The sequence below is a fragment of the Parasteatoda tepidariorum genome, chromosome 3, assembly GCF_043381705.1.
Source record: "Parasteatoda tepidariorum isolate YZ-2023 chromosome 3, CAS_Ptep_4.0, whole genome shotgun sequence".
Taxonomy (NCBI): Eukaryota; Metazoa; Arthropoda; class Arachnida; order Araneae; family Theridiidae; genus Parasteatoda; species Parasteatoda tepidariorum.
This window is the reverse complement of record NC_092206.1, coordinates 38,308,502-38,322,460: the sequence shown is the minus strand read 5'-3', so window position 1 is coordinate 38,322,460 and position 13,959 is coordinate 38,308,502. Positions and strand designations below refer to the sequence as shown.

General features: G+C 33.0%; 2 protein-coding genes across 5 annotated transcripts in view; one reads left to right on the top strand and one right to left on the bottom strand.

Moving 5' to 3' along the window:
• The first annotated feature begins 15 nt into the window (after positions 1 to 15).
• LOC139425230 (protein FAM200C-like) lies at positions 16 to 684 on the top strand. Its single transcript, XM_071179173.1, has one exon. The coding sequence runs from the start codon at positions 16 to 18 to the stop codon at positions 682 to 684; it is 669 nt and encodes a 222-aa protein (XP_071035274.1).
• A 1,224-nt stretch (positions 685 to 1,908) lies between these two features.
• The window catches only part of LOC107454343 (serine/threonine-protein phosphatase PGAM5, mitochondrial), a 40,529-nt gene continuing 28,478 nt past the window's right edge, over positions 1,909 to 13,959 (bottom strand). For all 4 annotated transcript variants that reach the window (XM_016071505.3, XM_071178513.1, XM_016071506.4 and 1 more), the window contains exons 5-6: positions 7,826 to 7,956; positions 1,909 to 2,256 (exon numbers count right to left, since the gene is read on the bottom strand). In XM_016071505.3, coding sequence (XP_015926991.1) covers positions 2,106 to 2,256; positions 7,826 to 7,956 — 282 coding nt within the window. In that variant the 3' untranslated portion in view covers positions 1,909 to 2,105. The remainder of the gene's footprint in view (positions 2,257 to 7,825; positions 7,957 to 13,959) is intronic.

Sequence of the window (13,959 nt, the reverse complement as noted above, 5' to 3'; positions counted from 1 at the left end):
GAGGAGCTCCTTACCATGTGTTCTCTTCACTCCACAACAAAGGGTAGGGACATATTTGAAGCAGTGATGAAAGCGGTCAACAGTGTCGGAGGTTTTGAAAAGTGTTCCGTCCTAGCTACAGACGGTGCAAAGACAATGGTAGGAACAAAGATAGGATTGATTGGATGTTTGAGAGAAAATGGAATGAAATGCCCTGCACTTCATTCCATTTTCATCATTCATTCATTTTATTGCAACATTCACCAGCATGCTTTATGCGGGAAATCGGTGAAGCAAACTGAAACCCTCAAAAAAGTTTTGAAAGTCATCGACATGATCAGAGGCGGCAACAGGGCTCTTATGCATCGGCGGCAGTTCCGCAACTTTTTGGAGGAAATTGAAGCAGAATACGGAGACCTGCTTACGTACAATCAAGTTAGGTGGTTTAGTGCCAGAAACTCCTCTCTTTTCCTTCACCACTTTTTTCCATCAGAAAACCTTGAAGAAAAACTTTTAAGCATGGATTTTTCACGTCACCTAGCATTTCTAACTGATATTACTGGCCACCTTAACCATGTAAACTTAAAACTACAAGAAAGAGGCCAACTGGTGTCTGACCTAATGGCACACAGCAATGGGTTTAGTTGGTTAGTTGGATTTTATTGGCACAAGAGCCAGAAATGGCTATACTGCGCCAGGCACTAGGTTAAAAGTCGGTCTCTAGGTCAGACTACTGTATTATTTTAAAGCAGAGAATATAATCCAATAGTTTTGATAAACTTTAAAAGGTTGTGATGTATAGGGTCACCAAGTAAAGATTGAAGATTAGGATAAAAGCTGCCAAAAAGTTTGTTCCTCAAATGTTTGAATCGTTCGCAGTCGGTGCAATGGGTTTAGAAACAAGCTGAAAATTTTCCATGCAAGTACGGGAAAAATAACTTATCTCACTTTGCCAGCTGCAGTCGTTTAGCGTCAGTGTAAGCTGGATTTTTCTGAATTTTGCCCTGAATTGCAGACAATTATTGATGAATTCAACACGAGATTTTCAGAGCATCAAGAATGACGTAGTTCTGTTTAGTAATCCAGTCACCGCAAGCATTGAAGAACAACCGGCCAACCTACAATTAGAGTTCTGCGATCTCCAGGCTGACCCGTTCTTTCAAACAAGAACCGAAAGGATACTAACTAAAGAACTAAAGATCCAGTTCATGAACCTATGCAAGGTAATTTTGGACGAAATTTATTGAGTAGCTGGAGAAGCTACAATCAAGTACTTAGATCCAAGAGTGCTACTCCTGGTCCCTCAACCAGCCATTCAGAAGCGCAGGAGTCATCTCTAGTGGCAGAAAATATTCTGGACAACGAGGGTAACCAGCGGAGGAGAAAAATGCCACAGGACAATAAAAATAAAATAAAGCAAACAAAAGTAGGAAATAATAATAATAGGATATGGATATATTTATTTAGCTTTTTTGTTTGTTGAAAATATTTATACAGATGAATTAAAATAAGCTATGAGCATTTATAAACAGGTTCATTTCATTGACCTTTTTTTATGTGTGTTCTAACACAGAATTAATAAATAGCCTTTACGTGACTGATATTTCAACATTTATAGTTAAAACAATTTCAAGCTCTTTGGATTTATATTTGTACCAGTCAAGAGTATAGGTATATAATCAGATTTATGTTTTTATATGTTTCTTTTACATGTTATTTTCATTTGAAATCGTACCAATTTTAAATACAACAGGGTTTACACTATAGTGACTTTCAGGGTTTCTTTATATTTCATCCTTCACTTTCAGGGATTTTGTTACTAAGTCACTATCGCCCCTAATTTTAAAAAAAAAAATGAAATTATTCTATTTCAGAATAATTTTGTGACAATTAAACATTTTTATCAGCTAGTTCAGCAAAACTAAAGGCTTAAAATAAAATATATTTATTGATAGTACACAATTTATAACAATTAAGCATCATATAGCATAATGTATATTTAAGTAATAATTACTTTTCTCATAATTATTATGTTTTAACACTAAAGCTTAAGCACAATTTTATTGAAATTGTACACAAAATGTTTAAAAATTTGCATTTTAACAAAATATATTTTATAACTTTTATCAACTCCGAGTCATTTTATCTGCAGGCAAGAAACCTGCATCACCATAAGATTTAACTGCAACATTGCCATTAGGAAAGATAGTTGTCCACGTAATGCTACAATGATGCAAAGAAAACCGTAACCATGCCTCTGGTGGAACCTGAAGCAATCTGAAAACAAAACAAAATTTTAATAATTATTTAATTATATAAGCCTAACAGAGCACTTTTTACTTTTCTAACAAAATTTACAAGGGAAAAAAAAGATTCTTAAAAGTTTTTTTCCCCTCAAATTTATATATTTTTGTTACTTGATTTTAAATACTGAAAGCGAAATAATATATTATATTTTACTGTAAGTCAGTATTTTACTTAAGTTTACTTTAAGTAATATATTATATTTTACTTTAAGTTTCAAAAAATAGGGTAGAGGGCTCTAAAAAATAAATTTCATTAAGTTATTACCTAAGGTTATTGTAACTGGTTTAAAAAAAGTCACCTTTTAGTTAGTAAATGAATTTCCTAATTATATCGAAATCAGTTTAAACAGATTTTGCTATTTAAAACTTTTTGATATGTCTGTATTAACTATTAATTTTCTGTACTTTTCCTTCAGAAAAATGTCTACTGGAAAAACTAAATTTCAGCTCTCATGGCTTGAAGTTCTCGATAAAAATGGAGCTTTACTAAGTAATTGGAGTCAAGAAGGTAAAGCTGGGTATACAGTAATCTGTGTAACAGTTGTGTGCAATTTTCGAATAGTCGAATTTCCCAACTACTGCAACATTCTAATGGGAAAAAGCATTAGCTGGTGATTCAGAGTAATTCAAGGAGTTAAAAGATTCTGCATAATTAGCGGTTATTGAATTTGTTTCTGATATGATTCCAATTTTGGATTCCTATTTAGCACTTTTTTAAACAGAAGGATCTCTGATGCATCTTTTATACAACAGAACCAATGAATTGTTACAAAATATTATGATCAAATTTGTGAAAGAAAGCTTGGTTGCTACGAAAGAAGGCTTGCCTTTATACGACATTAGCATTGATGATGCGGCAAACTTGAAACTTCAAGACATTAACGTAAGAGTACCTGCCAAAGGGACAGTTTTAAGCTTAAGGAACCAGACCATAAGCGTCTCAGATTTGAATTTAAAAAATTCCTTGTAATATTGACAAAATTTATACGAGAAAATCTCCCCATTTGCATACTTGGTAATTACCCCGTAATTTCTGGAGGATTTCCGGAAAATAAACCTGATAGCTAATTTTTATTTTCCCTCCGATGACGTCACATAATCGTATTCCGCACCTCTTTCACGCCAGTTCTCTCTCCTCCAGTAAAAAGCATAAATTATATGTTATAAAAGCGGAAACTCTCTTTGTGAATTTTTTAATTGAGCACAATCTACCTTAATCAGTTGCTGACCACGGAGGTCCGTTATTTAAACGCATGTTCCCAGAAAAAAATTGTTTTGACAGATGTGTACTACTATTTAAAGAAAAGCGCAAAGAGAATTCAGCTTTTAAAGTTCTGCGAAGAACTGTGTAACCTCGAAAACAGCAAGGTTCTCAAATATGGGGCTACGAGGTGGCTAGCAATGGGCTTTTAGGTATTTTAGGGGCAGTCACCAATGGGCAATCGTATTTTAGAGAAGTGGGATGCCTTAAAGAAATTTTTTTTGTGAGGAAGATCATGGCTCTTCAGAAACTTTCATACAATTGAAGAATATTTTTGAAGATAAATCAACTCAACTCTACCTTTGCTTTTTACAGTCTATTATTCCATTGTTTGAATCATGTCATCAAATTTTAGATTTTATTATTCACCTGCTGATCAGAGAAATGGGTTTTATGAAATGTTTTGTTGGGTGCCAAGTCACGTTGGCATACCAGGAAACGACCTGGCTGATTCTTGTGCATGGTCTGCCACTAATCTCTTGCCATTATCTGTGCCTTTCATGGATGTTAAGCTAATTATAACATCTTTATGACAGCAAAGGTGGGATAACCAAACTCTCAATAAGCTACATAATGTTTAAACCAATTTGGACCATTTGCCTGTGCTGCGCCTGCGTAGTGCAGATGTTAAGCTTACTCGACTGCGAATCGTTCACACTCGGCTAACACATCTTCATTTACTATTTGGAGAGCCTCCTCCTCAATGCAATACATGTAACATTCCTCTAACCATTCATCACATTTTAATAATTTGTCCATGTTTTAACCCACAACGTTTTACCTTTTTTGGGAGTACCATTTTATGCCTACAGGATTTGTTGGTTGACATTCATCATCCTAACATTTTTGCGTTTTTATGTGACATTGGTATTTATAACTGCTTATAAAAGTTTTTATCGCATTCACAATATCAATTCAATTCATGTAATACAATGATGTTGCAGCAAGCTCCATTAATTCATAGATATTAGAGAACTTATTATTAAGCAATATTTTGTCTAGATTTATAAAACCAGCATGTATAGCAAATGTAAGTTTTTTTTTCTTTTCCGCATTACACTCCTGAAATGACTCCTAAAACTTCTGATGTTTTTAATCATTGCTTCTAAAACTTTTCTACTAATTGCATTTCTTAAAGGATGCGGAAGAGTTGCACCCTATCATGAGGAAAGACTACACTGACAGTGCTGTAACGAGATTGTGCAAAAAAACGAAACCTCTTCATCTTACAGATAAGGAAGTTGACACAAGTGTCAGAGAATGGCAAACTTATCATTTGGAAGAGACATCGACAAACTTTGTGATCAGTTCACTTCTCTCACTCACTCTTAAAATTCTGCTGTTAAGTATGAAAGAGTGGACAGTTATTGGGCCAAAATGCTCAAACTAACTGACAAATACACTGGTGTACAAAAACGTATCTTTGTTGGTAAGATCCTGCCTCTCTCTTTCACATGGCACTGCAGATGTTGAGAGAGGATTCTTAGTCAACAATGCAATTTTATCACCAAAAAAAGATCTAGTTTGTCTGAAAAAGTAATTATTGGCCTAAGATGCAGTTTGGAGGCATGAAAACAACATTTTAAACATTCCTATAACTTTCTCATTATTAAACTCTGTAACAAAAGCAATATTCTTTATATGCACATTCAGCATATAAAGAAGAGAAAGAAGCTGTTCAAGTTAAGATAGACACAAAAAAACGATTACTATCAGAATCGGAACAATTGCGGAAAAAACAAAAGATGCAAAAGAAAAGTTGCATAATTGTGAAATCCTTAAAAGATGAATGGAGTCTTTCCCAGAATTTACTGCAGGAGGGTAATGCTCGCCAACAAAAAGCACTGAAAACTAAAAACTTTAATGAAATGAGAATTGCTTCTGCATTCATAGAATTCACAACTAATCAGGTTAAAATATTAACTGAAAAGCTTGCAGAAGCTAATAAATAACAATAATACGCATATGTATTGATTCTAACTGAGTTATTCCCTCTTAGTATATTCTAGTGCATTATATTCATATTTGTATATACTCAATTCGAAATTTTAATTCGATTCGCTGTATTCATTAGCTCACGTGTTGCAAAGATGAGGAGAAAAATATTCATATAATATTACCAACATTATTACTTTTTTTCTTAACTCTGATGTTGTGTACTTAATTGTTTTTATTCAGATTTTCTAGAAATATTTGAAATATTTTGCTGGTTCTCAAAAATTTTTAAAAATCTAATTACTTTGTTAATTATCTATATAATTATTATTTTAAAATGTATAACACTATATTCTGATACAAGTCTACTGTTTACTCAAATATATTAAGGAATATATTCCAACCTGTCAAACAATTTAGCTATAATCAGTATACTTTTTTCCTCAGTTAGATTATCTAATAAATCATTAAGTTTTAAAGCCAAGATAAGGTTTTGTAGAAATGTTCTTGAATAACACATATATAAAAAATGTTCAATGCAAATTTAGAACCTATATTTTTTAAACAAAATATTAGGGATTCTTATACTATTTTCAAAATACTTATATAAAATTCCTATAATTTCTTAAATGACTTCCTATATTTCCTATTATATTTTTGCTCACAGTCACTTCTAGGCCTACAATACTTTTATAGTACCTTTGACATTATCAGATTTTCAATAAAGAAATTTTGTGGAAAAAAATTCCAATAAGTACATAGATTTTTTTTTATAATTTTTTTTAGCGTAACTTATCTATTTTGATATGGGATTAAAAATGAATATTTTAATATAAATATATGTAGATTAAATATTTATTTATTTTTTGATGAATGACTACACCTACAAACACAATATATTTATTTTGTCATTTTAAAATTCAAAAGAAAAAAAAGAAATCACAATTTTAAATGAAAATTATGGTTTGCGAATTGAAACGGATGCGAATGAATTATGGTTTTAATAGTTAAAGTATTCTTTAAATTATCTATTTCATCTAGTCTTTAAATTTCAATCATGCATTTGTTTCATAATGGTTGCTATGTATTATGAAAAATTGTTTTAGGTAGTTAGGCTTCTAAAATATTGTTATAATATAGTTTTAATATTAATTTAATTTTGATTAAACATTTATAAAGTTTTTCTTAATCAAAAATCAAATTAATTGCATTAAATTATTAACAAACCAGCTCTAGATATTAAGTTTGTATATTTTATTCTAATAACTTATTTAACTCCATATATTGAAAGATTTTTATCACTTCTACATCCTACTGTAACTCCGCCCTTGTATGGATCTTCGGATCCTGCAGGTCCTAAACCCAAATAAAGGAGGAGAGTTGAATGAAGGGTTTCCTCTTCCCAGTAACCAATGCTGGCAAAGAGTAAGAAAACCCTGAGGCCAACAAAACTGAAGAAAGCTGCAGGAAACGATTGCATTGCTCCTTAACTTCTGAAAACTAACCTTGAAACCAGCTCCATATGCATAGAAAAGCTCGTAAATATCCTCTGGAAGTATGAAAAAGTACTAAATCAATCGAAAGAGGCAATCTTTGTTGAATTACCAAAAAAGAAAAACCTCACAAGATGAGAGAAATGGAGAGGCCTAACTCTCCACTCGATACTTGAAAGGATATTTTGTAAAGTCTAAAAATCTGAAATCGAAGTACATTTACAAGTAGAACAAGCTGGTTTTTGTTCTGGAAACAAAACATAGCAAAATTTTGTATTTTGGAATATAATTGAAAAGGAATATAACAGATAAAAGCTTAGAAAGGAATTCAGCTTGATAGCTAAATTTTATTGACTTCCGAAAGGCTTTTGATTCAATCGCTCTATAAAATTCCAGAAAAATTTATTAATATCATTTGAGGGCCTTTATGATGGAACTAAGTACACATTGAGGTAGATGGAAATCTTACAGACTACTCCTTTGACATTCAAGCAGGAATAAGACAGGGATGCCTATTATCTGAATTTTTTTTGTCATAGTTGCCATTGATTGTATTATGAAGACTACAACCAAAAATGAAAAAAAAAAAAAAGAGGGATCTGAAGGCATTTTAACATAGAGAAACAAGTCTCTCCTTTAAAAAAGCCTTGAAATTGTAATTATTATTATTATTCATATAAAACAACTTAAATGTCAACATCCATCCAATGAAGTTCAAAAATATTACTACAACCAGTTTTAAGGGTTTTTAAAGTTTTAAAACAACTTTAAAATTGTAACAGTCATAAAAATTTCTTATCAATGATAATTGTGTAGTAGTAATTAAAAAATATATACATAAATGTTCTTACCTACAAACAAAATACCTTATAACATTAGCATGGCAGACTATTATTTCATAACTGTCAGATTTCTGGCCTGGATCGGCACGATGGAAATATTTTCTAAATGCAGCTTCAATTCTAGCACCATCTTGGAAACTCTAAAATAAGTTGAACAATAAATAATGACGACTTATATTTTTATAACAGTTTGTAACCATCATACTAAAAGTTGAAATAAACAGAAACTTTTAGTGTAACAAAACATAATAAATAACTGATTTTTGCTAGTCAAAGGCGCATTCTAGTGTGGTGGCCACAGGTTACTACGAGTTCAATCTTTGCATTCTTCTGCTTTTTGAGTTTCAGATTTTATTCAAATTATTTCAATGTTACCTTAACAAAATTGTGCTAGAAGATCTGGAGTAGTTAAATTTCCACAATTGGGAAAGGATTTAGCTAATTGGATAAAAGAACAATGTGCATAAAACTCACACTTAGGAATTTGCATTTCTTGTTGAAGTTAACTTTTGAAAAGAACGAACGATAGCTAATACTATAGTCTTCAAAACATCGTAAAAGCTACACTTCAGCTTTTAAATTAAAAGTTGTTGCTAGAGCGGAACAAATCGGTAACAGAGCTGCTGCACGAGATTTTGAAGTCGATGAAAAATGTGTTTGCAGATGGCTAGCCAATAAAGATATAATTGCGAAGTTACCCCAGCAAAATCGTGCAAGAAGGTCTGGAGTAGTAAAATTTCCTCAATTGGAAAATGATTTAGCGAAAGGGATTGAAGAACAGCGAGAGAAAGGATTTCCAGTGTCTACAATCAAAATTCGTTTGCAAGCAAAATTAAATGCGAACCAGCTGGACATTCAGGGTTTTAAAGGTGGCCCAAGCTGGTGCTATCGTTTTATGAAGAGAAAAAAGATATCTGTCAGAACAAACACCACAGCTGGACAAAAACTTCCAGAAAATTGGGAGGAGAAAAAAAATGACTTCTTGAAATTTGTAAAACACCTCATTGATGTGGAAAAATTTTCTCCCTCTCAAATTATAAACTTGGATGAAACACCTTTGACATTTGATTGTTCTGCTAGCAGAACTGTTGACAAAACGGGAACAAAGAGTGTTCCAATAATGACTACTGGGAATGAAAAAACATTGTTTACTTGCGTATTAGCCTGTACAGCAGATGGGGAAAAACTAAGTCTGATGATTATTTTTAAGAGCAAAACAATACCAAAAGGCAATTCCCCCCCCCCAACATAATTGTGAAAGCAAATGAAAAAGGTTGGATGTGTGAAATTATGGTAGATTGGCTCAATCTGGTGTGGAGAAGACGACCTGGGACTTTTTTTCGAAGCAAAGGTTTGCTTCTAATGGATTCAATGACTTCCCACCGTCTCGAATCTGTGAAAAGTAAACGCATCACTCACCATAATTCCTGCTGGCTTGACGAAAAAATTACAACCCCTTGATTTAGAGGTTAATCATTAATTTAAGGTAGAAATTCATAGTCAGTGGGGAAAATGGATGAGCAATGGATTGCATACTTTTACTAAAAGTGGAAAATGCACCGTGCATCTTAAGAAGAAATTGCCGGGTGGGTGTCTAACGCCTGGGAAAGGGCTGACGAAACCACTAAAACGTCCGGTTTTAAGGATGCAGGACTGGATTTTTGCTTAAAAAATGTTACTTCCTTAATGTCGGATGAAGAAGGTGATATAGAAAATGAACTAGATCATGAATTACAACGTTTGTTTGGTTCAGACAGTGAAGAATCAGATTTCGATGGTTTTGAATAAATATATGCTCAAAAATATTTGAAAAGTATAAATAAAGAAATGCTGATTTATTTTGTGATAAGTTTATTTTTTATCGTACACACATCCTCAACTTATGATTTTAATTGGTTATACATGTTTCTTCTGTAAGTAAGTATCATTCTCAATTCTTTCTTTTTGTGATAAGTATATATAAAAATGAGTATACATAAAAAAAAAGATTTATGAATAACTGTTTTCCAAGTATAGAATTTATGTTTTAAAGATTACTATTTTTTACGTGTATTTTCACGCATGTGATATTTGATAAAAATCTACGATCAATCGAAAAAACGAAAGTGCGGCCTTTATGACGGTGCGGCCTATAAGATGAAAGTTTAAATTTTTAGCAATGTTTTTTGCAAGTGCGGCCTATTTACCGGAAATTACTGTAAGCATCACTTTAAATTCTTTCTTTTTATAATAAGTGTATAGATATATATAAAAAAGAGTGATCCATATTAACCGTTTTCTGATATAGATATAGTATAGATTTTGTTTTTAAAGATATAAATTTTTTTTTAATGTATTTTCACACGTGATACCTAATGAGAATCGATGTTGTGCTCACAGTTCCGCATTTATAAAGATATTTATTTCTTTTAACTATGAATAACTTTTAATGCATTTCAAACTTAAATTATGCATTTGAACAGTGAATCATAACCAAATTTTTATGAAATACTTCATTGTAATTGAGTAAATCTAGTGATGTTTCATACTTTATTGTTGGCAATGAATAAAAAATGGAAAAGCGGTCTGAACAACGATAAGTGAAATTTCTATCGATGTTTTTCGCAGATACGGCCTGTACGACCTGAGTCGACAGGCACTGGTTATAACCGGTAAAAACTGGCAGAAACTAAAACAACGTCTATATTAGTTCTAGTAATTGCTTAATGACATTTTGTTTCAGTACACTGAAAAATGTAACTCCATTTTAATTCATTGTTTGTAAATATACATTATTTTGTTTACATGAAATATAAAGAGTGCAGTACAGTGGGTGATCGGTTAACGAACATAATCCGTTCCAAGATTATGTTCGCTATCCGAATTGTTCGTTAACCGATCATCGATTCACCATAGACTTCTACGTGAAATCGATTAATTCGTTTTGGAGATCCAAAAAATTAAATTTTAAAAAATTTATAATTTCTTAGTAAGTTTCTTAAAAAATAATACATGCATATACATGCAGTCTTGCATATTAATCAGTCCTTTTCATTTTATGCTTATGGGGCGTTGAAGAACATGTCCAATGTCGATTGCTTTTCTCTCTTTCTCAACCTACTGACATCAGCTTAGTTTGGGTGCCGTTCTAAGACCATTGCTCTGAAATCCTCCCTCTCTTTCAAAAGATCTTTAATGGTAGATGTCGGCATTGGTCCTCTTTCGTCTTCCTCTTGTTCAGACATTTCGCTGTGTTTCTTAGTGTTCTTCATTCAAAATTTCTTGGAGTTCTTCTGTCGTCAGTTCATCTTCATGTCCCCATTATGAGTTCTTCTATGTCATCTACTATGCCATTCAACTCCAATTCCAGATCTCTAGCAGTTGTCAAAATTTCAGGTGTCCCCCTGATCACCTCCGTCTCCTTGAACGAAGGATGGACACAGCTTCCGCCAAGCAGGAATCAACTGTCGCTGTGTGATTTCTGACCGCGCCTTTTGAATGATACGAATAGGTTCCAGAATGTCAAATTTTTCTTTCCGAAACTTTTTTAAAGTCATCGTTGAGGAGAATTGGCTTGCTTCAAAACACCGACGAAACAGCGCACGAGTGTACAATTTCTTGAAAGCCGCAATAACCTCCTGATCCATCGGCTGAATCAGCGAAGTCGTATTCGGAGGTAAAAACTGAACTGTCAGCCAGGGAAAGTCTGTCAACAAATTATCTTCAAGATCCTTTGGATGTCCTGGTGCATTGTCCAATAGCAGCAGTGCTTTCAACGGCAAGTCATTGGTATCAAGGTAGTCCCTGATGCTAGGGGCACAAACTAGCCATTCCTTGAAAAGATACTGTGTGACCCATGCCCTCTGATTCGATCCCCACATTACTGTCAGTTTGCTCTTAGTTATGGAATTTTTTTGAATGCTCTGGGATTCTCAGAGTGCTAAACGAGAAGTGGTTTAACTTCATATCACCACTAGCGTTAGCTCCCAAAAGTAACGTCAATTGGTCTTTCATAGGTTTATGCCCAGGAACACTTTTCTCATCTTTCGTGATGTAGGTACGGTTCGGCATGCGCTTCCAAAACAAACCAGTTTCATCACAATTAAATATTTGTTGTGGACGATACCCTTTTGTTTCAATGAATTCTTGAAATTTGAGACAGTACTTCTCAGCTGCTTCTTTATCTGCACTAGCAGACTCACCATGCATTAATACATGTTTAATTCCAGACCTTCTTTTAAACTTTGTAAACCAGCCAGTGGTAGCCTTGAATTCTAACTCCTCGGATGACGAACCTGGAGTTTGTTCTTTCAATTTCTCAAAAATTTCTCTAGCCTTCTCTTGAATGATAGGCATACTAGTTACATCTCGTTTCATTTCCCGTTCATTTATCCAAACTAAAAGCAACCTTTCCATTTTATCATGGATGGCACTTCTTTGCTTCGCAGATGTGATTTTCGTTGCTCCTTCATTCTCTATAATTCAAGTTTCATTTAGTAATTATCAATACTAAGCATGCTTTAAACATTTCTCCTTTCAGTGATCTTATTTTGTATGCAAAATGATAATAAATGTTTCATATAAATTTTTTTTAAAGTCGAGAAGTGTTCGTTAGAATTCGTTTTGTTCATTTTCCGAAATTTTTTTTCTTCCTGAAAGTGTTCGTTATCCGAACACAAAAATCTTTCGTTAAACGATCTGTTCGTTAACCGATCACCCACTGTATATCAAATAAAGAATAAAGTAATGTATTAATAAATATAAATATTAAATATAAATATTTTAATTTATTATATTAAACTCTGAAATTCAGTAATTATTATCATTTAACTCTTAACATAACTGAATAGAGTTATTTTCAAATAGACATAATTTGCATGGCAACAATCCAAATTAATAGAATTTTACTCGTCAATATTAACCCAGATTTTGTACCTTATGTCATAGCTTTGCAAAACAAATCGGCCCCATTTCCTGAAACTTATTTTTCCAGTCAAGTTTTGACAACTACCCCAACTGCTACATATTGGTCCTGTTTTAAAAACTATGCAATAGATGAAAGTTTCACAAATCTTGCTTGCTCCTTGATGGCAATGCCTGCTAGTTCTGCTGGACTTGTAGTATTATTCTTAATCGATAATGAATCGATTAAGTAAGATGATTATAAATTATTTATTATATGTTGGATGGCAACAGTCTGGATGAAAAATAGAACGGCTATGGTGAATAAATATTTGCTAACCTTCTGAATAAGTCTATCTTGTATTTAAAGCGATAAAACAACACTTCAGACTTAAGAGAATCTTCTCAAATTTCTCGTTCATGCGTAGCAAATTGAGAAATTGTTTAGGTTTAGAAACTGCATCAAAACTTGTCTTTTGTTATAGATTACTGCAGAGTGCAAACAATGTAATATTTGATTTTGAATGGTGATAATTTTGCAAATAAATTGTACTTGTTTAACGTCAAATTGTTTTTTCTATGAATTATCGATTGTATGCCAATCTCAGTACGTACTTTTGTCATTTTCTGAATTTCTGCCACAAATGTGGCAGAAAGGGGTTTCTGCCATGCCAGTTTTAGCTGGTTTCTATCAGTGGTTTTAACCACCTTGTCAGAAACTTGCCAACCTTGTGTACGATGGAGCGGCTTATCCACCGGAAATTACGGTGTCAGTTATTTTGTACATAATGCCTCTTAAGCATGTACATGTTAAGAGGTGTACATAATACCTCTTAATTAGTACAATCCTATTAGTTAATTTTCAAAAAATGTTTTATTTGCTTCTACAGAATAAAGAAAAAGCATAGAAAGTTAAGTACACTTTTTAAACTGCATCTGAACTACAACATGAAGTGAAAAATAATTAGTGATTATCGTAGTTCAGGCATGCCAACTGCTTCAGTTTGGCCGAAACTTTTCTGATTTGCAACTTTATTTTCACTCGCTCCGCTCAACCCCGAAATACGCTGCGTTTAAAAATGCTCATAAACCCTAAAAAAAAACTTGCCTCACTTAAGAAAACAGCAATTTCAATAGCGAACTACTAAAACATTCCTCTCACATGGAGACTCGTCTGCAAATAGGTCACACCCGGTTAACACACCTTCATTTGCTATTTGGAGAACCTTCTCCTGAATGTCATACTTGTAATGTTCAGCTCA